The sequence below is a fragment of the Halichoerus grypus genome, chromosome 11, assembly GCF_964656455.1.
Source record: "Halichoerus grypus chromosome 11, mHalGry1.hap1.1, whole genome shotgun sequence".
Taxonomy (NCBI): Eukaryota; Metazoa; Chordata; class Mammalia; order Carnivora; family Phocidae; genus Halichoerus; species Halichoerus grypus.
In genome coordinates this window covers 17,879,130-17,904,494 of record NC_135722.1, presented here as the reverse complement: position 1 = coordinate 17,904,494, position 25,365 = coordinate 17,879,130, and the positions used below count along the sequence as shown (strand labels likewise).

The 25,365-nt window shown below is 39.7% G+C and overlaps 1 protein-coding gene across 4 annotated transcripts in view; it reads left to right on the top strand.

Moving 5' to 3' along the window:
* The window catches only part of TTC17 (tetratricopeptide repeat domain 17), a 115,671-nt gene that overhangs the window by 62,396 nt on the left and 27,910 nt on the right, over positions 1–25,365 (top strand). For 3 of the 4 annotated variants that reach the window (XM_036097676.2, XM_036097678.2, XM_036097680.2), the window contains exons 17-19: positions 9,730–9,900; positions 19,996–20,255; positions 20,914–21,067. In XM_036097676.2, the coding sequence (XP_035953569.1) occupies positions 9,730–9,900; positions 19,996–20,255; positions 20,914–21,067 (585 nt within the window). The remainder of the gene's footprint in view (positions 1–9,729; positions 9,901–19,995; positions 20,256–20,913; positions 21,068–25,365) is intronic. The other variant, XM_036097677.2, reaches the window with a different exon arrangement.

The following is a 25,365-nucleotide window of genomic DNA, read 5'->3' as shown; positions in this document are numbered from 1 at the left end:
AACTAGTGGAAGTGAATTACCAGTTTTGAAATTTTTGTTTAACACAATGAGCACTAAGTCTTTAAACCCCTTTACAAATTTAATCATTGAATGATTTCTACTCAGTTTCATGGCCTGATGGAAATAAAGCAGTTGAACCTGATAATCACTACAAAAGAACGTTAGTTTTAAAATACATATGACTGAGGATACCTGGCATCTATATGTGTACGTGGAATGCTGGCTTTGTTTTTTTCCCCCCTTTTTTCTTCTAGTGTTGTTATTACTAGTAGTCAAATGTATTTCATACTAAACTACTGTGCTCTTTTGACCAAGAAAATTTCAGTAATCTCTTACTTTTTCTTAGTCACCAAGGTTTTATTTGGTTATGATCTTGAAAGTGAAGGAGAAATTTAAATCGTATTTCATAGCTATTGAAAAGATCACAGCTTTGGATTTGTCTTTCTCACTTAATTGCTTTTTATAACAACAAGCATAGATTTGCCATTCAAAATTTGCCAAACTCAAAGCAATTTAAACCACTTTAGCTATCAGGCATTGATTAATAACCCAGTCATATCACATATCCGAAGTGGTTATTATAAAAAAATAACGAGCATATCAAATTCCAGGAAAAAGAGCTGGAGGTCACTAGCAGTTGATAAGGTACCAGGTGTTGATCAAATGTTCCCCTTCCTGCTGCACCTGTAATAGCGTAGCCATGTTTCCCGTGACAATGTGAAGTATAGCTATGGAACAACCTAACATGAACCAAAAAATTCAACAATTCGCCACCGCTCTCACTGCCTAAAAAGCATAAATGTTAAAAATTGGAAAAGAGTAAGGTCTTAGAAACCGTGTTATGTGCAAAGTGGCCGCCCAGGTGAATGCCTCCAGGTGGCTTTCATTTGGTGACATAAAGCCAAAGGAAAAAGTGTGATGACACCGTTAATTTCTCTATGCTTTTTACTTGATTTAGTGCCTTGGCTGTGTATACTTAGAGTTAGATATGCTCTAATCAAAGTGCTTGTCTTAATCCCTTACACACGAAGTGGTGTCTGCAGTCAGGCAACTAGGGAACTTTGTTTCTGAAATCCATAAGGCCCTCCTTAAAATGTTCTATGGTAGAGAGACTTAAGTGGCCTTTTTAAAAAAATGACCTTGGTTTAAATACCATGCTCACTACCCATATCAGTGAAAAGGACAATTGCTAATGCTCTTTGTTTTCACATCTGAGTCCTATGAGATATTACTAGGTTCAAGTCCTTATCGATTCTAGAATAAGTAGGGTCTTGAGTTCTCATTTAAAGACATCCTTATAAGTCACTTACCCTGAGAAATAAAAAAAAAGACCAAGTAGCCTTTGAGATTTTATTAGCCTTGACCTAGCATAATACCCTTGCAATAGGAAAAAAAGGCAAGCCTGATATGCCCAACAAGTGCTTCTGATGGTTGGTCCCTTCCCCACTATGCGTATCTCTGTGGCTCCATTTGTATTTTGAGGAAGAGGACCAGAGTTAAGGTCTGTTGATTTTCCTGCTAGATTCCTTTCCTTGACATCAGCAGGTGACCATTCACTTGCAGCAGGAGAAAGGAGAGGCAAATGATAAACACCCAAGGTTGTGTAGCTAGGAGATCTAAGCCCCTTCCCCTACCACCTGTTTGTAGGCTTATTCTAAGTATTAAGGATTGAGTGAATCCAACTCAAGTGTGTGTGGTTGACTCAAATAGATGTGCTGAATTTAAGCTCACTGACCACATAAAAACTTTAATATCATAGTCAGTGGAAACGGTAACAAACCGTAATACACGAGGATGATACTGTGGATAGCCTGTTTTGGTTACTACACACATCCCACTTTCCTGGATCCCTGTGTTTGCTCATGTTGTTTTCTGCAGCTCCTCCTCCTCACCCTCCATCATGCCCTTCCCCTGTACAAAAATCCTAATCTTACCCATCCTTCAAGGCCCAATTCTGCCAAATGCCTTACCCAACCCCTTAATTATAAGTAATCTGTAACTAATCATTCTACCTGTTCCTCTCCTTCAGCTCCCGTGTCTTGCCATTATAGTTATTTGTGTATGAGACACAACTCTCCTACAAGACTTCTTCAGTTCATTGAGAGCAGGAACCAGTCCTTTTTTCATTTTCATACTCTGGCCCACCATGCATTCTGCACCCCCCCCCATTATTTAGCACATAGAATGTACTTAAATGGCAAAGTAGCTGGTGATATTTCAAGTTTGAACTACTGAGAGTAATAAAGAGTAATTAACTTGTGTCCACCCACTGTTTACCCAGAATGCTTTACACCAAACCCCCACTCGATATCCATATATAGATACAGATCTTCTTTTAAGGTCTGCGGCTCCCACACCATAGGAGGGAGAAGACGAAAGGAATCATATTGTCTCTCTTGTCCACTAGAAGCTGACGTGTCTCATAGCCCGCATTCTCTCACTCCCTGTATGCACTGTTGTTAACGAAAGTTACAAACAAGTGTCCTTGTTGACCCTTGTGGAAAAGCTATCATTTATGGGTGAATCAGTAAGTCAGAGAAAACCTGTTGGGTTTGTTTCCCCAGCACACTTGCTTGAAACAAATTTGCCTCGGCCGAACGAAACCAGAGATTTCGGTTTAATACTGTGACAATGACTACTGCTAAGACTACAGTGGTCCTACTAGCAGCTGTGGCAGTTGACTTGCTTTCTTCTTCAGTATACGTTCTGCATGGGAGAATCTTCCACAGTGAATTTCTGGTGAATGTTTGAATTCCCTTGTTTAGAGATCGCATCTGATCTTTCACATTTCTAGAGGAAACAGCAGCTGCCGAGAGTGTGGATTCCATCACTGGAGTCATTTCTTCCACAGACCACAGGTTATGGTGTCTGTGTCTCAGCTGGCTGACTTTGCCCTCTCTGCCGCAGTCACTTAAGAGAAGGCCACGTGGGAAGACAGATTTAACACCCATCTCTCATTGTTCTCCTCTAAACGGAGGCCAGGAATAGAAGTCTACAGAAACCGGTGCAGCTCTGAATCCTTAGGCAAAGCAGACTGCCCTCCCATATGTGGACCGAGTGGTCCCCAGCATAGAGTTCAGACCTGTAATATGTAGTAAAAGGAAAACACACACACACACACACACACACACACACACACTTGTATTTGAGGTCACAGACTTTTCTTAGTTTTTCTTTTTTGAACTTGCTTCTGACTCATGCACCTCACCCGTAGGGAAAGCCTCTGTAATTCTGAAGTTGCTGATTTCAAGTCTTTAATATGGTCTGTTTTCTATCTGGCATTGCACATTTAAGGTCAGTCAGTACATAACCATTACTTTAAACCTCCTGCAAAGAATTTCATTTGGCAGTAATTGCTGAATGAGAACAAGTCTAAGGAGCCAATACTTCTGTTGAAATGATTTCTCTTGTCTTTCCTAAGTAGAACGCAGCACAGGGCAAAGGAGGTGAGGCTGCCTCCCTGCTGTCTCAGGCACGGTCATCAGCAGGCTAGGTCTCACCCAGATCCAGGCAGCTCTGAGTGCCCCTCTTCACAGTGGTCACTATGCTGTGTCCCAGGAGTCCTCTCATTTCAGATAAAGAACCTAGACACAGAGAAGTAAGTTGATTTGCTCAAGTGTATACGGAAAGGCTGCAGCTAAGGCCGGATTTAAATTCATACCCGTGGAATGTTCTTGGAACTAGGTCTACACGAACTCTGTCACAACCTCTGGAGGTGGAAATCATAAAGACACCTGTTTCCAGAAAGGTTTCTTTCTTCGTCAAATAGACTTATTACTTTGTGTTGTACCAAGCCCCACCTATCACCCACAGTTAACATTTCCTGCTAATATTTTAAAGTAATTTTGCATAGCATGGTGAGCAACTGAAAGATATACTTCTGTTCACATCATGATTTATTTTACTACCTTTTCTAAAAGATTATCTTAACTAGGGAAATAAATATTGTGAAGTTACGAGGTATCTAAAATTATAATAAAACATTCACAGTGTTACCTGTATACAGAAAAAAAAAGGTTATATAGCTGCATAATTTGAGTGCAGTTGAGTAGAAAGATAAGGAGAAAGACAAATACTATAAAACACTCATGTCTAAAGGGGACAGTGTTACCTGTATTTTCCATCCAGGTACCTTATATTTAGTTGAATGTACCACAATGCCTCCTGTAAGGTAACTTTTCTTATAAGCATAAGAAAGGAGACTTTAGAGTATAATATGATCCTGTTAGAGCAGGGAGAGTAGGAATATCTTTAGAATATTCCACTGTTCACAAAGGCCATTTTTCTAACATCTGTTACTTTGCCTTCAGCAACATAAAATTCAAATTCTAGTTCCCATTATAAATCAGTTATTTATGTCTTAGAAAAAATCATTATATAATAGGAAGCATAGGAGTATTACACTTATTGTATGGAGGAAAAGTATGTTCGAGCAAAAAAATTCGGGCGAAGACTGGAGCACGCCTTTTTTAATACGTCACAACATAACACGCATTGTGGGGTGCAGAGAGGTAAATTTAACTGAACAGAGGATCTGTGGTCTGTTTTCATATTTTAAGGCCTCGAATTCAGAAAGCACAGAGCAGACTGAGGCAAATTTCTAAGTGTGCTAAATACTTTAGGATTCAATTAATTGCCATTTTCTTTTAAAAGCCCAGTAGAAGTGAGCTCTGTACTGCCTTCATCATCTCTTACACACACGCACGCACGCACGTACGTTGGCAGTTGAAATTAGGCAGATCCCTTGGTGACTCCAGAGCCAGTTGCTCATACCAGAGACCGAGTTAGGCTGTAGCTTGAAGACCTTGGTGAAAGAGATGACGTTGGGATAATTTATTCCTTTGCAGCTTTTCGGAGAGACAGCAGTTAATAGCTCACCGTGTGCTAGGCCATGGTCTCACTTCTTACACTGAATCTCAGCAACTCCGTGAAGTGGACACTATCATGAAGCTCAATTTGCAGATGAAGAAACTGATACACAAAAAGAGTAAAAGTAACTTGCCCTGCTGTATACAGCTAGAAAGTAGTAGAAATAGGATTGGGACTTGTTTAGTCTGGCCCATCTGAGCTCTTAGCCACTATGCTCTAAGCGCAACAGAACTACATGAGCCTTCATTGGTTCTGCTTGACTAGCACTAGTTAGTTACTTGGCTCTTTCAAAGTTCTGATGCCTCTCAATTTATTTGTGGCATTTCTTTGTTATAACTAATCCTAAAGGATCCTAAAGTACCCAACCAAGAATGTCTTGCCAATTTTAAGATTCAGAAGGTAAGCATTCTTTTTAAAGAGTAAGTGGTTACCCAATTCTAGAAAATAAGTATTCTTCTGGGACCTGTAAACAGAATTATGAGAAAATAAGAGATTTCTTTAGCCCTTAGTAATGATAGGAGTTCCTGAGAATTTACTTTACTCTGAAAACCTGTTTAGCCACAGGATAAATTGTGCCTTTGCCTTAGGAGATTTAATGCTTTGACAAGATAAATATGTAGCTGTTTTTCAGAACACCCTTGTAGGATAGGTTAATATTAATAATTCAGTTTATACAGGCTACACTCTAGCCACAGAAAAGAATGTTGATACGTCTAAGATCTCATAACAATTCCGGAATCAGAAATACCCTACCTGGAGTTTTATGCTTAGTTGGTTTTGCTGTGTAGTCACCTACTTCCAAGAAAAACCAAACTGTCAGGATTTGAATTAGATGCTAAATGCTTTGCAAGCAAGTATAGAGCATTAAGCACAGAAAAGTGTTTCCATTTTCACTTGGGACCTTGTTATCTATAGCATTTCATTTAAATCATGTAGTTCCTTAAAAAAAAAAAAAAGAAGTACCTCTCAAGGTTAGTCTCAGACACAGAATCTCCTCATTTCTGCATCAGCAAAAAATAATAGTCATACGCATGGAAGATGACTTGTTAGTTCTTATGTATCTTTCCATTTTTCTTTCTCCAACATTTTCTTGTATTTCTTTAAAGCGGACATCATCTCCACCTCTGCCGGGAAGACAAGTGACTTTTTTTTTCCATGTAGGCAACTTTTTTTAGTTCCCCTTTGAGCTAGAGTAGACCTATACTGTAGCCCAAAGAACAGAAACTTTCCTTCTTTCTGAAGTGCCTCAGTTCTCCTTCAGACAATCGAAAGGAGCAATTTAAAACATAAGCAATGTGACTTTTTATTATTAGCCTAGATAATTATGTAAATCACAACAGAACACTGAACCAGTCTGTCTTTAACTGTCAGCCTATTATATTAACCATTCTAACTTGTTAATGAAAATGAAAGTGACTCCTTAAAGCATGTAGCTTCTACTTGATCATCTTGATTCTTCCTACTTGCAACAAATACTATAACGTAAACTTCTTATTCCTTTTTTTTTAATTTTTCCCATTTTGAGTTTTATTCAGGTGTAATTGACCTATAATAGGCCCATAGGTTTTTTTTATTTTTATTGTTATGTTAATCACCATACATTACATCATTAGTTTTTGATGTAGTGTTCCATGATTCATTGTTTGTGCATAACACCCAGTGCTCCATGCAGAACGTGCCCTCTTTAATACCCATCACCAGGCTAACCCATCCTCCCACCCCGCTTCCCTCTAGAACCCTCAGTTTGTTTCTCAGAGGCCATAGCCTCTCGTGGTTCGTCTCCCCCTCAGATTTCCCCCCCTTCATTCTTCCCCTCCTGCTATCTTCTTTTTTTTTTTCTTAACATGTATTGCATTATTTGTTTCAGAGGTACAGGTCTGTGATTCAACAGTCTTGCACAATTCACAGCGCTCACCATAGCACATACCCTCCCCAGTGTCTGTCACCCAGCCACCCCATTTCTTATTCCTTTTTATTCCCAGTTCTTCCTAATCCCCTCTTCTGCCTTCTCTCTCTGAGATGTTGGCCCCAGTTTCCTGAGTTGGAGGACAAGACATTCTTAGAATGCACAAGGCTTGCTTCAAGAGGGCGTCTGGGTTTGAGGTCATGCAGGAGGACTAATTTTAGCTTCAGGATCTTATGCACATCATATCTTATAAATTACCTATGAGGCATTTTTAAATATTGCAGACATTTAAAAAGATGAAACCAATTAAATTTTTATAATGGGAAGAGAGTGGGAGAGAAAAATCAGAGAGGCAGAGGTTGGAGGAGGAAGTCATCAACTGCAGAAAACACAGAATTTTACTGGGTCCCAGTGTTAAAGGTTTGTCCTTTGCTTTTGTAACATTGTTTCACTCACCCTGTGTCAAGGTGCAAAATGCTTTAGAGGCAAACACCAAAGCTGAAAGCAGAGAATGGTCACTGGGAATAACGTATGTTTGAAAATCATCAACATCATTGTCATCATTATTTTCCCTGTGTTTTTAATAGTCATGCTTATTTATATCCCAGTTAAGAGTTGTCTCTGGGAAGTGTGATGTTCTTTGTAGTAAATTTGAGTCAGTTGGGTGTGTGCACTTGTTTGTTGTCACTGCTTTATTTTAATGCTCTTATGCTTAGCTTCCCCATACTTACCTGCACATACTAGATGGTAAAGACAGAAGTGGAAACCAATCTTCTACCTCTCTTCTCTCACGGAAGAATTTGGAGAAAGACAGCGACTGTCGTTGATCATGGCATCTTTCCTGTCAGCCTTCAGTGGGCGCACACACACACCCAACTGCAACACACACCTTCCATCTCTCAAACTGTGCAGAATTCTCATCGTCTCCCAAACACAAATGAGAACTCCTGTGCGCGTTGCTTTGCTCAACACATCATTCCTTCCTGCGTACAGTGCCACTTTTCTGCTAAAAAGGTGGCATTTGACTGGTAGAAAGCCAAGAAGCTTTCTAGTAGGGTAGAACTGACTGAAGTCTGAGATCTACCACTTACTTATTGTTTGACCTTAGGCAAGTTAATTTCACTGAGACTCCGTTTCCTTATCTGTAAAAGGAAAATCATTTATTTCACAAGGCATTTTTGAGGGGTAAATAGAAGAAAAAATACAAAGCACTCAGCAGATACTGGCTCCCTTCCTTGTAGTTCCCCGTTTTTAAGTCCTACCTATTCCTCAAAATTCAAGTTTTACCTGCTCAAAGCTTATTCTCTGAAGCACCTAGTTTGCGCAGTATGCTACCTCATTATTGTTTGTTGTCTTGTATTTACTGTCTTCCCAAGTTGCTTATGAGCTGCTTGAGAGCTAAAGCTCCTCTGAAACAAAAAAATTCGGTTTCTGATGTAACCTTATTAAATATGGTAGCCTCAGATGTGTGAGAGTGTAGAACTGGAAAATAAAAATGACTCCTTAAGCATGCAGTCCCCTTACTCCAAATTCCATGAGTTGGGAAAGGTTTTGAGTCCATTAGGTTTCCCTAGCACAATAACAGAAATGGCATGAAAAGTGCTTTCCTCAATTATGAAATCTAAAAGGGAATCTTCAAATCCAGAAAGAGACTTCTTGTACTTCCATTGCTGCAGAAAGAGCTTAATTGGGTACATACATCTCTTTGAGGCAGTTTTCTATTAAAAATAAACTTGCAGAGCATGTTTGAATGTTCTGGTAAAGGAGGGAAGTTACTTAGACACTCTTACCCGAAGAATTGTTCCGTGAGAGGAAAGGTAGGCTTCCACTGAGCATGCATCTTCAGTGACGATGCACATCAAACATAAGAGAGGAGGAGGAGGGACCCCTGGGTGGCTCAGTTGTTAAGCATCTGCCTTCGGCTCAGGTCATGATCCCAGGGTCCTGGGATCGAGTCCTGCATCAGGCTCCCTGCTCCGCGGGAAGCCTGCTTCTCCCTCTGCCTCTGCCTCTCTCTCTGTCTCTCATGAATAAATAAACAAAATCTTTAAAAATAAAAAATAAAAAAAGAAAGAGAGGAAGAGGAGTCCGACTCAGGTGGCCAGATCACTGCCACATCAGACACACCAGCCTAGTAACACATTCCCCTACCCAGAGAATGGTCATCAGGTAGAGCAGGGTAGTGGCTCTTTATCCATATAAACACACAATCCCTAATAGGGTCAGAGCTCTTCCCCTCACTGGCAAAACTGTAGCAAGAGGTCAGGCTCCCTGTATATACCAGAAAGTAACAGAGAGCACAGTGATTACGTTCCAGATGTGACCTTTTACACTAAAGTAAATCTTCTAGTGAGCAGAATTTGTTTTCCAAAAGAGAAAAATCCACATCTTTGTGATATTGCAGTCTTAAACATGGGATTCTCTGCCACCACCATCCCTCTTTAAGTCCTTGGTTTTTAATTTATAATCCTTTGCCTTTTGCTATATCTTTCATTTTAAGCTGTGATGCAAGAATGGATATTATATTTCTCTGCTGTAGTTCATCTATCTCCAGACTTATTCGGGAACTAATTGGTCATTTCTCACCTTTGAAAGGCAAATAGAAGGAAAACCACTTTTTTGTGATGTTTCTGACTTTCAAAGAAATATTTCACAGTCATTCATTATAAATGAAATGAGATCTTGGGACTTGATCTTTGTTGTCATAATTTTTCCCCCAAACACTTGGTTCTTACGCTGGCCTAGCAGGTAAAACTCGAACTTCAGTGCAAAATCTTGAGTCACAATAAAGATCTGGCTCGAGGTGCTCCAGCTCACTGATTTTGGTGTGTCCTGCTGGAGAAAAACTGACACTGTCATCTTTTTGCTCTTTCTGCTACTTGAAGACCTTGAGCCATGGGACTACCTAAGAGAGATGTTTCTAATATGCTGTCTCTGTGTCTCTTGTCATTGAGGTAATTGTCATGAGAAAACCCTGGACAACAGCCATGACAAACAGAAATATTTTGACAACTCACAGTCACTGGATGCTGCCGAAGAAGAGCCCTCTGAGACAGGAACAGAGGAGGAGCCTGTACTCTCTGTTGAGAATTCAGGGAGGGATTCAGATGCCCTTAGACTTGAAAGTAAGTTGATTTGACCTGAGCTGTGCTTCTGGGGTAAAATCAACTCTCAAGCTTTGAGTTTAGGCTTTTCTCTACTTAAATAGTTTTCTTTTAATAGACACTCATTATATTTGTAGAATCACAAGGGTGACCCGCAGGTGTGAGATGGAAGACCGGCTAGCATGTGAAAAAGCTCTTCACACTTCTTTCTTTTTTCTTTCGCCTCCATGTCTTATTTTGCTAGGACAAATTTGATTCATTTATATACCAGTCTTTCTTCTTAATATCAGGAATCTACTGAGCAAGTCATTGAAAAAAAAGCAAGATAACTTCTATTTACGCTAACCCAATAATATTTAAAGATTTGGAATAATAGAAATACCTACCAGGCCCTCTCCTAAAACTCCATTCTACAACCACAGTTTGAGCTGTGCTGTACTGAACAGTTCTTGACATTATCGGTCAATGTATAATTGCCAATGTGAATGACTTTGTAGTACTCATCCTTCTTAACCACTTTGCTGCATTTGGATCTATGCACAACTCCCCACTTCTTAAAACTCTGTTCCTTCTCCTCTTGGCTTCGGGGGTATCACTTGCTCTTGGCTCTCTTCCTGTCCTCAGGACATCTTTTTCGATTTCTTTCACTTATTCTTTACTTTGCCCCTTATTTGTTGGATTACCCAGGATCTTAACATTGGTCTTTTTTTCTTATCCCTCTTCTTAACCCTCTGTGTGTTATTTCTTCGTGTCTCAGATACTTTTGAGTATAACAGTGACTCCAAATCTCTATTTTCAGTTAGGACATTCTCTACAACTCTAGATCTTATTTCCACTTTTTTAGTGGTCTCTATCTCAATGTGCCATAGGCACTTCAAATTGCACATATCCAAAATTGAACTTGTCCTCATTTTCATCCTATTTCTTGAACTGCTTCTAATTCCTATATCCCTGCTGTCTCTTAATGGCATCACAACTCACCCAGTCACCACTGTATCCAAGACCTGTTGCATCTGTTTATCTCTTCATCTATTCTTCTGCCACTGCCTGAATTCAGACTTTCTTCATTTCTGCTTGGGCAATCACAGTAGCTTCATAATTGAATTTCCAATATCTAGTCCTTTACTTCTGTTTGTGTATGGAGAGAGAGAGAGAGAGTGTGTATGTGTGTTTGTGTAGGAGAGAGATAACACATGTAATTGGTACAAAATTTTAAAAGCAGAAGCAACCCCTGTTACCAATATATTTTGTGTCCGAAGAGTTGTTTCTAAAATCAGATCTGATCAGAAGTTGCCTATGTTTAAAGTTTTCAGTGGCTCTGTGTTACCTATAGGGAAAATCCAGGTATCATAGTATAGGAGATGTGGCAATTTGGCCCTAGTTTTGTCTCCAAGTGGTACCATCTACCGCTGCTCTACGTAGCAGGATGTATAAGCCTTCCACCATTTCCCTCACATGCCATGCTCTTGGAGCCTCCGTGTCTGCACAGGCTGGGAATAGCCCCTGTGTACTCTTTGCTTGTTGTCAACGACCCTTACGCATCTCCAAGATCCAGCTTAAATATCACCTCCTCTGTGAGGCATTCACAAAGGTCTCCAGGCATTTAGTTGCTCTGTACGCTGTCTTGTTCCCACTTTTTGTCAAGGCACATTTCATACAATGTGAATGCTTGTGTGTCTTATTTCCCATCAGACTGTGAACTTCTTACGTATCATGTCCTATATAAGTATATTTCTATGTACAGTAAATATTTGTTAAAGTAATGAAATGTGGCATTTGCCTTCCTGTGTAGGTTGGATTAGCATATTTAGAAATTACAAAATCTGTGTTTCCTTCTAAGTGGTATTGTATATAAAAAATGATGTCTAAGAGAAGCAAGCTAGACCTCAGAGGGGAAGTTGTGACCTTCACCTTTGCAGGTTTAGAAAATTAGTTTCATCAGTTCTGTCAGAAATCATTGGGCTTTAAGGAAACTAATTTCCACTTACCATTTCAAAAGAGATGGATTCGTAAACTGGATAGGCAGTTTGTTCATTTACGAGGGAGCTACTCCGCTCTGGTGCCTGGCAGCCTCTTGTCTCCGTCTGGCATCAGGTACCCACACAACCAAACGGGCATCATGAGGTTGCTTGATAAACTCAGAATCACCACAGATGAAACTGAGCAATGTTAAGGGGTATTTTATTCAATTTACACAAACTGTTCCTATTCCAATATAATACAGCTCCCTAATGACCGGAATACTCATGACCACCAAATTAGACTCTTTTTTCTTCAGACAGTTCGGAATAAAACCCAACCAGAATCTTGCTGTTTGTCTCATTTTCCAAATAGTACATCATTGTTTGAGATAGATTATAACCTAGTGCCTGAGTTAAGTTTCTTTAGTCCCGTGTTGCCCATGGCGTTCCATCCCATCCCTGTACTGGAAAAGGCAGTATGGTTACCCTGGCTGAGACGGGGTCTTTTCCAAGTCCCTTCAGCATCATGCAGACTGTGTCTTAGGGTGGATTCTTTTACAGATTGCTAATTCAATCCATAGTATAATGATGACTATTACTAGTTTCACTCTCAGGTACTAACTTTTCTTCGCCATATATTTGAATTCTGGGAGCACCTTCTTCTTTTCCCTAGACACAAACAGGTGCACAGGGACTATACTCGTGGTATGTTAGTATGTTTATACCAGCAGGCTTCCTGTAGTGTGGTTATCAGAGTGAGAAAAACTCCATTTTTTAAAATGCAAATAGTGTGTTATAATAAAAGCCAAGGATTAAAGAGTTTTTGAAAATTCTATTTTTGGAGGAAAATTTAAAGAAATACAGTTAAGCCCTTTCCAGTAACCATAAACTTATGATAATCACTACCTTTCTATGATACTTTACAATTTACAAACATATGCTCACTTCAGCAGCACTTATATATAATTTACAAACTTATGAATTAATGTGTTAATTGTGTGAAATAGGTATTATTATCAAGCCCATCTTATAGATGAGAAAATTGAGACTCAGAGAAGTTAGGTCCCTCGACCAAGATCATCAGTAGATAGCATAACTAAAACTCATCCTCAGGTCTTCTGATCCCATGCATTATACCCTTTGTCTGTGGGCCTTAGAAATAGGGGGGTGATGGATTAGAACTTTATTTTTTAATTAGTAAGGTCATTTTTAAAGAAAACTAGCATCTGCTGTTACCATTATTTTATAAAAGCAAAGAAAATTTTAATGTCAAAAAGTGCAAAGACAATCTCACAATAAAGGTCTTTTTCAAAAACGGACAGTCGGCAACCTTACTCCAAAAATTTGTATCTGGATGTGCATGCATGTGTGTGTGTGTTTATTATAATTTTATATACATATCCTTTTTATGTTTCTCATTTTGCTAAGGATTGGTACAAATTGTGTCACTGATTAACATTGGAAAAACCACTGCTTTAATACCCCATCATCTAGTACAAAAATCCTCCTCAGTAAACTTTATTTTATTTTTTTATTTTTTTATTTTTTTTAAGATTTTATTTATTTATTTGACAGAGAGAGACACAGCGAGAGAGGGAACACACACAGGGGGAGTGGGAGAGGGATAAGCAGGCTTCCCACAGAGCAGGGAGTCCGATGCGGGGCTTGATCCCAGGACCCCAGAGATCATGACCTCAGCCGAAGGCAGATGCCTAACGACTGAGCCACCCAGGTGCCCCCTCAGTAAACTTTAGATGCGGAAGGAAGAGATAGGCTTTGTAGTCAGAGATTCTGCTACCATGTCCTTGCAGCAACACCAACTAGTTGTTAAATCTTGGGCAAGTTACTTAATCTTTCTGAGCTTCCCTTACCTCATTAATTTAAAAACAAACAAAAAAATGCCTCAAGTGATTAGTATTTAAATGAAACATTTCTTTTAGAGCTCGGTACACAGTTGGAGCTCAGTCAGTGTTCACTTCTGCACACATAGGTGTGACTCTGCTGCTTCCAGACTTAGAGGCTGCTTGGGAGCCAAAGTGCTCACAAGTACGTACACACAGTATCTGCTCAATAAACATCTAGGGAACCCTGACATTTGCACAAGAGTTGTTACAGGAAAGATTATCTGTTTGCTCTTCTGGATTATCTTCTTGAAATCCCCAGTTTTCTCTTGCTATACTGACCCAGCTAAAACACCATTGGTGCAAATGAAAATTGATGATCTGTTTTTTTTCTCAGAAGTGAATTTCCTAACCTACCTCAGTCTGAGTGATTTCATTTAAGCCTTTTGTGCTTTGTGATTACTGGCTTTAAATATTATGCCATTGTTGATGCATGAAATCTTAAGGAAGTCTATAGCTTTATACTGTGACTTCAAAACCAGATCACTGCGTTTTAAAGAAAATACTAGAGCTCAAGACAGAATTGCCGAAGGCCCTATGGTGGTGGAGTCTTTGTGTGAAACCAAATTTGTCTAATTCCACAGTATATTCTTTTTATTTTATGAGATGGATGTATTTCTCTGTGGTATCATTCTCAGAGGTAGAAGGTGCCCTGCTTGCCTTCAGAAACCACATTCTAGTACTCAAGCCTATTGGTACTAATCTTGTAAGAGTTTCTGGAGATGTTTTGAGTCAAATTTTGAAGGAAGGACTTTTTTTTTTTTTTCTGCTGGTCATCTCTTCGAATGTGTGATCTTTACCTCTGTTTGCTGTCAGTCTGCTTTGTTTTGAATGTAGAACTCACCTTTCATTTCATTCTTCCTAAAACTCTTCGTAACACAAACCTCTCTTCCAAGATTATTAATGCTGTTTCTTACCCAATACAGTCACTTTTCTTTTGCTCATCTTCTGATGTTCCACTCCCTCTCAGGAACGTCCTTAACAAGTCATTGTGGCTTCAGCTTCTGCTCCGGGCACAGGGAGCTCAGTCTCCCTTGGTAGCCCATTCCACTTTCTGACCATTCAAAAGTCTTTCCTAATATTGAGCTAAAATGTGACTTCTCATCTCCGGTCCTGCCCTCTGAAGCTAACAAAGTCAGGCTTGTCTCTCATTAAAATCACATTTGAAGATGACTCTTTTCCTACCTACCCTACACCCCTATGTTTTTGCTTCCTTCAGCTTCCTTATTTCCTTGAACAACTCCAGTTAGGGCTCTTAGTACCTTCACCAATCTCGAAGTAATCTTTCTAGAATTTAAAAAAAAAAAAATCTTTCTGGGCGCCTGGGTGGCTCAGTCGGTTAAGCGTCTGACTCTTGGTTTCTGCTCAGGTCGTGATCTCAGGGCCCCAATCTCAGCGTCGTGAGATTGAGCCCCATGTCGGGCTCCCCGGTCAGCATGGAGTCTGCTTGGAACTCTCTCCCTCTCCCTCTGCCCCTCACCCCACACTTGCACTCTCTCTGTCAAAAAATGAAATAAAGAAAATGTTTAAAAAAAGAAGAAAAAATCTTTCTAGTAAATATTTTTCAAGCCTGATTTTTTTGTGTGTACTGTGTCAGCTACTGTTCCTTCCATGGCTTCACCTTGGTATCTTCAGTCCTTCATTTAATATGATTTTGGGCACTTTCACCAAGTCATGTTTCTATCAATGTGCTCTGCTTTGAAAATCTCTTAAACTGCGGTGCCAGACTTACCGATGAATCTCCAGATGTGTCTGGAACATTACAAGATTATGTTGGACTTCTTTTTCTTCTTCTTCCTCCTCCCCTTCTTCTTCTTCTACTTTTTTTTTTTTCTTTTTGAGGACAACATATACCTCTCTCCGTCTCTCAACACTTCTCCTAGTCCCTGTGATTCTTGACAGATGATCTGACATGGCTCAAACTCAAGTAAGCTTTCCTAGTAGCCTGAGATACTATTCATCCAAGTGAAAAAACCCGAACTCATCTAAGCCTCACTGTGGGTGCTCACAGTCTCCTTACTTCATAATATGTATTCTCCTTTTTCCAGTGTGAAAATGGTACATGTTAAAGAAGATAAAGAAAATAATAGAGATATGGGATCTCAGTTTCTCTGTTTTTAGTTTATATTATACCATTGGTCCCACAAGCAGCAATCCTAATATTTTACTTTTTCTTCTTGCTTCAAGTATAATCTAAAACCTTCTGTGATCCTGCTATAGTCCAGACCTCTTTCCAAACCTGAATTCTGTATTTCCAGAATTAGACAGTGTCTGGAGATATGTCCCTCTGTCCATTCTAACCTGGACTATTACAAGCCCTCAGCACATTTTTGGACACAGACAACAAATGCTTAAATGAATTAATAAGTGTCTGAAATCCCAACATGATAAGTCCTTTTGCCCTCTCCTAATTCCATAGTCTTTGTAGATAGCATTGTTTTCATTTTCACAGATTCTAAAACTCCATATCATAAAAAGGTCCCTGTTTCACATTAGGCTTCGAAATCTTGAAATTATCTTTGAACTTACCCTATTCTTTGTCATTGTATCCATTTAACCACCAAATTCTATTTCTCCACTGAAATTTCTTCACGCACCTCTTTCTCCTCCCTTTTCAAAATTCCCCTTTTATAGTCCTCACCCTAAGCCAGCTTCTCTTTAAACAACTTTATATAGAGATTGTTGAAATACCTTTCTAACTGGTCTCTGTCCTCTGTCTTCCTTCTCCACCCCCGAGTATGCCAGCTGATTTACCACTCTGGCCTTTATATGCCACATTATGGCTCTCGTCTTGTTATTCTTCTGCTTAGCAAATGGGAGGCTCCCTTGAACATGAATCTTCCTCCCAACTTTCCCAGACATCCTCAGTGTTACCCACCTTCCCTAAGTATCTTGTTTGCTGATACCATCTATATACATTCTTTGTTCTAGTTCGTGGGAAATTAGTAGTGCCTTCACGCATTGCCTTCCTTATGCCTGCATCAGTGTGTGTACATATGGGTTTGAGTATTTACGATCAAGCTCCTCCCTCTCGGGAGTGCCCTCCCTGGCCCTCTGCCTGCCTGTCTAAATCCTGCCTCAGTAGTCTGCCTTCCTCTAGGAAGCATGTTGTGACCACACTCAATTATGCTTTTCCTCTAGAAAAAAAGTATTTAAATGTAATTGTTCTCTGATTGTTTAATGTATACAGTTTTGTGTCTCCAACTTGATTATACAGTTGATCCTTGAACAATACAGGTTTGAACTGCACACATCCACTTATATGCAGATTTTTTTTTTTATAAATACCATATAGTACTTTATCTTCTCTTTCTTATTATGTTCTTAGGAACATTTTTTAGCTTCCTTTATTATAAAAATATGGTATACAATACCTATAGCATATAAAATATGTGTTAATCGACTGTTTATATTATCGGTAAGGCTTCTGGTCAACAGTGGGCTATTAGTAGCTAAGTTTTTGGAGAAGCAAAAGCTATACGTGGATTTTTAACTGTGCGGGGGTCAGCACCCCTAACCCTCATGTTGTTGAACTGTATTTAATTCCTCAGAGTCAGATTCTTTTTGTTCCCACCTATATGGCTCATAGCATGGAGATAGGCACATAGTAGGTTCTAAATAAATAAAGATTGGTTTATTGTTTCTAACTCATAGCTCATTTATGATCTCCCCATTCCTCACCTATGTAGTGTTGTTCTTTAGGAATTGCTACTCCCGCAACCCCTACAGCCTTTGAAGGGACTAGTGGCTGCTGGCAGCAAAAGCCTGCGGCAAGTTCCATAGTCTGTCTTGACTGGAATACCAGTTTCCATCAATGAAAGGCCCTTTCTCTAAGAACTTCTCAGTAATGATATATATATATTACCATATGGTCTGGGCGTAGGGGAGCATTACCCTTTGGAACTGGGCTTGCAGAATTCTTTGCAACTGAACAACTTTATTTAGAATGATTTCTAAATAGTAGTAGTTACTGAATGGAAATAAGACTTCCAAACACAGCATCCATATGCAGCTCTAACTATACACTGGGGAATTAGTTACCTGCAGTCTACCTTTGGCCAAAAGCCACTTTTCTTTAAGCCCATACTCTTGGCTGCAGCCAAATCTATCAAAAACCCTTTCCTGTCTCAAGACTAGGTGCAGGGAAGCCCATGGTGGCCATAGGAGAAGGAAGGAGAGGAAGCTAAAATAACATGAGGAATACTTAGAACTCTGTTGCTACAAGTCAGACGGCAGGCAGTTGTTTTAATTAAGTTGCTTTTTGGGGTCCCCATAGCAACCCTGTCCAGGTGTTTTCCTGAGTTAGCAACTGAGAAATTTGTAAATCATATAGTATGCCAGACACTATGTTAAAGACATGATGCCTGCCTTTAACACATGACAAGGTAAACCTTAGAGTTTATAAAGTCTTGAATCGTCAGCAGGACAAGGCAAAGGTAGGAGCAGCAGATCTTCAAGAACCTCAGAAACCAAATTATTCCCGAGTTCCATTAACTCATTCTACAACCATGCCTCTGAAGTGTCAGGTACAATGTTGGACATTCAGGATATAGTAGTAAACAAGATAGAAACTGAAAATTAGAAACTCTTTGTCAACCCTACATTTATACTATTTGCCACATAATTTGGGCAATAACCAACCATTTTTATCCGAATATCCTAAAGAAAATGCCTTTGCAAACCCCTGTTTTACCTTATGCTTGTCTCAGAACTTCATTAATAATAATGATAGTGATAATAATCAAGAAAAACCAGCAGATTCATTCAAAAAACCTAAAAGAAACCTACTTGAAAGGACAACAGTACATTTCAAAGTCACTTGTTAACAAATGGAGGAGCCTTCTAGCTTTTTCAAGAAGGAATAGCAGATTTCTAATGGTACTCCCAGCCTGACAACAGACCTTCCCACTTTCTGGAATAGAAAGTGGGATGGAAGATAGAGATGCCACCAGAGCCAAGAGTGACACTCTATGAATAGGGCTCAAAGCTTTATGTTGCTTTAAGCCTTGATGGTAAGCCATCTTTCTCACCCCACGCCTCCTCAGACTAATACTCTGCTTTTCTAAAGTGGGTTACTCACTATGGTTATAGGTCTGGTCAATACGGAAATGAGATTCCTGACCTTGGCCTTAGTAATACCATGTTCTAAATCACTGAACAAGCCAGAATTACCAACTGAAGGTTATTGGGATAGCTTAACGGGGATAATGTAGACTGGCATTTTCTGAGCAATCAACCCCGAGCTCTCAGGTTGTCCAGTGGATGCATATTACAAAAGCAGGCATTCTATTTTATTTGTTTTTGTACCCTACTTCCAGAAAAGATTGCAGATGACTTACATGGAACACACAATATAAGATTCAGCCATTAATTCAAAATAGCAGAAGTTTAAGTAATAAAGTTTTTTTTTTTTTAAGAAAGGAAAGCATTCTATTAAGAAACTCAGAAATTTTTGCCTTAAATGTTCTAGTTATCTAGGCATAGAGGGGAACCTGTAGGAATGTGTAACCTTTAATGTATAACAATGGAAACACTGACTTCTCAGGAGAAAGAATTTTTCTAGGCCATTGCACTGGGAAGCATCCATGGAAGTCTTTACATAAGAAACTTGAGCAACATAACAAATAATGTCTTGATAACCATTTTAGGAAAACATTACACTGCTCCATCACTATTTCTTATACTACCCATTAGTGAAAATAGGAGCCTGAATGTAGAATTAGGATAATTTCCCATTAAACAAATCATCGTTCAGGTAAGACAGTTAGACTCTATGGCCTGGACATGCAGCTATGATATGTCATATGCTTTTTGAAGAAAGCTTCAAGAATCCCACATACTCAATAAATAACATCATAATAAATTTCATCTTTGCCATTTGTGTCTTATATCTAAAGCAAGTGGGTCTTTTTTTTTTCCCAAAAAAAGTACATTTATAAAATAGCCATCCCCCTGCTCACTAGTGATATACTCAGTGCCCGCTTGCCACCTCGCTGCTACTGTTGTCCTCATCCAAGCTTTTGACAAAGCTACACAGCAAAGAGGATGTTTTGTTGTGCATTTTGAGGATGATGAGTGGCATTTTTATGGGTGGGCTATCGAATCTCCTCTAAGCAGAGCCAAAGCTGCTCAAACAGCAAGGTTGGAGTCACTCAAGTACTGGAGTGAGTACTACGTAATTTTTAGGATATGTGCTGCTGAAGCGAGCACAGTACTACATAATTTTTAATGACATGTGGGCACTCGAATTTCAGGTACAGTGGTTGAGGAGAGCAATGGTTCTGATGAGATGGAGAATTCAGATGAAACAAAAATGTCTGAAGAGATACTGGCTTTGGTGGACGAATTTCAACAGGCATGGCCCCTGGAAGGCTTTGGGGGAGCCCTGGAGATGAAAGGGCGGCGTCTGGACTTGCAGGGGATACGAGTGCTGAAGAAGGGTCCCCAGGACGGAGTGGCCAGAAGCTCTTGCTACGGAGACTGCAGAAGTGAAGATGATGAAGCCACAGAATGGGTGAGAGTTTGCCAAGTCAGTTCATACCAAACTGTAGCCCAGGTCTTGGTGGGGGTGCAAAGTGTGATGTTTCTCTTGGGGGTGTGGCACCACTTTACTCCGCCCTCCGGTCAGTCTTCATGTGGGCCTTGTTCTGCAGGAAGCATTTCCCTTTACTTCTGTCTGTATTGCTAGCTCTTCCAGGAGGCAGCGGAAGCAGAAGACTGTTGAGCTGCACTCCAAGCCTGCATGCCTGCAGCTGCCCAGTTCAGACATCTTCATTTTCAGTTTCCTGTGTACACCCTTCAAGGCTAGGTTATTTTGTTTATTTCACTAAACATTTTTCACTGAGATCTGTAAAAATTAAACGGAAGGAGAGAATCAGCTCTGAGCTCTAGCACAGGACTGGTTACTCTTTTTTCTTTTAAGAAGGAGAGTGCAAGAGCGGGGTGGGGTGGGGAGGGACAGAGGGAGAGAGAGAATCTTAAGCAGGTTCCTCGCTCAGTGTGAAGCCTGATACAGAGCTCGATCTCACAACCCTGAGATCCTGTCGGAAGCTTAACCAGTTCAGCCACCCAGGCGCCCCGAGGATGGGTTACTCTTAAAGCCACCAGTATCCACAGCCTTTACAGATTTGATAATTGGTCTAATATGTCCCCAACACGTCTCCATTTTCCAGATCACATTCCAGGTCAAACGTGTCAAGAAACCCAAAGGAGATCATAAGAAAACTCCTGGGAAAAAGGTAGAACAGAATCAAGCAGAAAATGTACAGCGTTACCAAGCGAACCTGGAGATCACTGGCCCAAAGGTGGCATCTCCTGGGCCACAAGGTAAGTTTGAATATTTAATATGCCAGTTTCTTTTTTCAGATTTCACAGTCTTATTTCTCACTAAGGATATGTTTGTGACTTGAAGGAGATCAGATGAGAAGGTAATGGGGCTAAGTGAACGAGGAAACAGTCATTGGTATAAAAAGCTTGTTGTGACATTACTTGACTTTTTTACCATTGCCTATCAGGCTTATGTTCTTTTTTTTAATAAGGACAGTTGCTTTTATTTTATTTATTTATTTTTTCCCAAAAAAAGACCCTTCTTCAGCACTCGTATCCCCTGCAAGTCCAGAGAGAGACTTGACTTGGCAAACTCTCACCCATTCTATGGCTTCATCATCTTCGCTTCTGCAGTCTCCGTAGCAAGAGCTTCTGGCCACTCCGTCCTAGGGACCCTTCTTCAGCACTCATATCCCCTGCAAGTCCAGAGAGAGACATAGTGAGAGAGGGAACACAAGCAGGGGGAGCAGCAGAGGGAGAAGCAGGCTTCCTGCAGAGCAGGGAGCCCGATGCAGGGCTCAATCCCAGGACCCTGGGATCATGACCTGATCTGAAGGCAGACACTTAATGACTGAGCCACCCAGGCGCCCCTGGGCTTATATTCTTATCATCTTGAGCTTAAATATCCTATTGGTTCTTGATAGTCTAGTTTAATATGATTATATCTATCTTATTGGGTGGTTGTGAGGACTATAGGAGTTATACATGTAAAATGCTTTAAATGAACTAGCCACATAGGACTCAATAAGTATTAACATTTAATATTTTATGTGTCAGAGATCTCTTTAAGTATTGGATAAATGCTTTAGAACGACTCCCAGGAAAAAGGCATATACATCAGAATATGTCATGTACTTTTAGGGTTCATAGTTGTCCTGGAGTGCATCTTGGGACTCCAGGTTCAGGGCCATTGCCATGGGCCCAGTTGACTTTCTTTTCTAGCAATGAAGTAGTGGTGATCAAATTTCTTTTTAAAAAATCTTCTTTTTTAAAGGATATTTTCACTATCTTAGACTTCAAAAATTCAAGGTAAATTCATGAAAACATGTCTTGTTTAATTTGTTGTACTTACTAAAGCTGAAAGCAGGGTGCACATAATAAAATATAAAGAATGGGGTCAGTTTGGCTAAATCCCGGAGTGAAGTGTTACTTGTGAAAAATACAAAGGGCACCAAAAAGGACATTTTGTCATGACCGGATTTGACAGTATGCAGTAGCTTTACTGTTTAAGGGTGACATCATGTGTTAACGGGTTCCAGAAAGAAAGCAACACTTCCTCTACTAGGTCTGTCTTCTGTAGCAAGGAAAAGGGTATTCAAAATGTAAAGTATCATTATGGAAATGAAAATTTCATTAAATAGTAAATGTAATGAAATCATAAAAGTAGAAAATTTAGATGAATATTTATATACTTTCCAGGTGGAAAAGGACTTTCTAAGGCAGGGAGAAAAAGAAAAATTCTGGCACCAGAAAACACCATAAAATAGAAAGGCAAAGGACTGAAACGAAGTATTTTTGAAGAATATTTATATTTCTACAGACTATGTGATAAGCATAGATTATCAGTATCTTTTAAAGAACACCTACAGGGACACCTGGGTGGCTTAGTCAGTTGAGTGCCTGACTTCAGCTCAGGTCATGATCTCAGGGTCCTGGGATCGAGCCCCACCTTGGGCTTCCCGATCAGCGGGGAGTCTGCTTCTCCCTCTCCCTCTGCCCACCCCTCCCACTAGCACACTCTTTTTCTCTCTCTCTCAACTAAATAAAATCTTTAAAAAAAATAAGAACACCTACAAATCAGTATGAAAAATACAGCATTTCGGTAGGATATGTGCAAGTACAGAGACCGTTCGCCAAACACACACGTACAATTGGCCACTGACATGTGACAAAATGTTCAGCCTCCCTAGCAATCAAAGATACGCAAACACAGACAGCAACATGCCATTTTTGCTTCTCAAACTGTCTTTAAATGTGCAATACACAGAGTTAATGAGATGAGTTTTGGGATCGTCTGACCATATATAGCAGAAAATTTAAAAATATACCAACAATTTTACTTCCAATAATTTACCCTAGGTAAATCATCTTGTAGGTGCCAAAGACAGAAGTGCAAAGATTGATCATGGGGTCACTTATCATAATAAAAAATTTTAAACCACCTAAATGTTGGTAATTGCCTAAATAAATTACAGAATGTCCATGCTATGTACTGTGCTGCCAAGACGCTTATAATTTAGTAAGTGAACAAAAGCAGTTTATAAAATAGCAGGTAGAATACTTCAGTTTTTGTAAAATAGTAAATATACTGTATTATGATTACACTTGTTCACATTTCCATATCTCTACAATTGAGATACATCTTACACATGATGATATTTTACACAATAATTGGCAGTATTTTTCTTTCTTACACCATATAAAATAATGTACACGTTACAGCTTATGACCGCTTAGATTTGATGAAAGAAGCTAAAATAAACAAGTACATAGAAACAAGTATAGAAGAGAATATACCAGAATGTAAGTGGTCATCTCTAGGTGCTGATAGGGATATGTGTGATTTTTTATTTTCTTCTACATGCTTTTCCATTTTCTAAATAATTTATAATAAGTCTATATTACTTTTACAAACAAAAAACTAAAAATTTCTTGTAAAAGTGAAATTTAAAGCTTGGTATGGTTTGAGATTCTAGAAAAGCATTTAAGTGGTTTTAAGTGGATTCAAGTGGGTGGGCCCACGGAGGGCACTGAATGTACTTGTAGATGACATCAGGGAACTACTTACTGTCACTAATATGAAAAGTTCTAAGGCTTGGAAGAAATGACAGGTGGCCAGAGAGGTTCAGTATCCTGGTTTTCAAATAAATCTGGATTCTCTTCACTACCAAGAGATAAGCTTCATGATAAATCCTGACAAAGTTCTAAAGCAAATTATAAAACAGATAGATTGTGAGCCCATGGGGAAGAGTGGAGATCAATAAGGACCACTGTAGATTTACTAAGAATTAGTAAAACTAATAATGCATAACTAATTTCATTTCCTTTTTTGGCGAGGGCTACCAGACTGGAAGACCAGAGAAGTGCCATAAATACAATGTAACTAGATTTCAGCAAAGCATTTAACAGAATCTCTTAGGATATTCCTGTGTGAACAAGATGGGGAGATGTGGGCTCAGAGGCTCCCCATGGCCTACAGCATGAAGTCCAAACTTCCTCGTGTGGTGTACGAGCACCCAGCCTGTCTCTAGCCTTCATGCTGTTGTTTTTCTGAACCAGCCGTGCTTTTATTTTACCCCTTGCCTTTGCACATGCTGTTCCCTCTGCTTGGAATGCCCCCCTGCCACCTCAGCAGTGCTAAAAGATCACTCATCCTTAAACTTCAGACTCTACGTGCCTTCCCTTCCTTAGTACCTTCAGGCAGAATTAGTTGCTCTCACCTCCGTGCAGTTGTCCTATACTTTCACTCTGGCACTCATCCTGTTGTATCCTAGGATTTATGATTACCTTCCTCACTAGACTGTGAACTCAAGGGCAGGCCCATTCTGTATTATTCCCCTCTGTATCCCTAGTGTCTCAACACAGTTCCCAGGCCCTTATGATAGATGCTCAATAAATGTTGTTCAAGTGAATTTCTTTAAACATAATAGAAAAATAAGCTTTATTGTTAAACTTACGGTTTAATTCTTTCAGTTATTCATTTAAACAGGGTTTATTTGGGGTGCCTGGGTGGCTCAGTCGTTAAGCGTCTGCCTTCGGCTCAGGTCATGACCCCAGGGTCCTCGGATGGAGCCCCGCATCGGGCTCCCTGCTCGGCAGGGAGCCTGCTTCTCCCTCTCCCACTCCCCCTACTTGTGTTTCCTCTCTTGCTGTGTCTCTCTCTGTCAAATAAATAAATAAAACCTTAAAAAAATAAAATAATAAAATAAAAAATAAGCAGGGTTTATTTGAAACTCTTCCAAACTGTTCTTTTCTATTTTATTTAAATCTAAAGCCCTGTTTATACCTCAAACAGTTTTCTGTTATTGGTAAATTCCTACATTATTAAAAAAGTCACACAGAACGAAAGTTCTCCTTCCTGCCCACTCATTCTATTGTAAGTCCTCCAGAAGACCCCTTCCCAGACAAGATTTGGTTCTGTTTTTTTCTTGGGGTCTCAATCTAAGTGAAGGGCCTACACACAAAAGGTAGTACCTGTGAAGGGTGTCCATTAACAGAGCGCTAAAAGCCCAATATAGCTTTAAATAGCATGGTGATTAGAAGCATACTTGTTAGACTCAGATCTGGATCTGGATCCT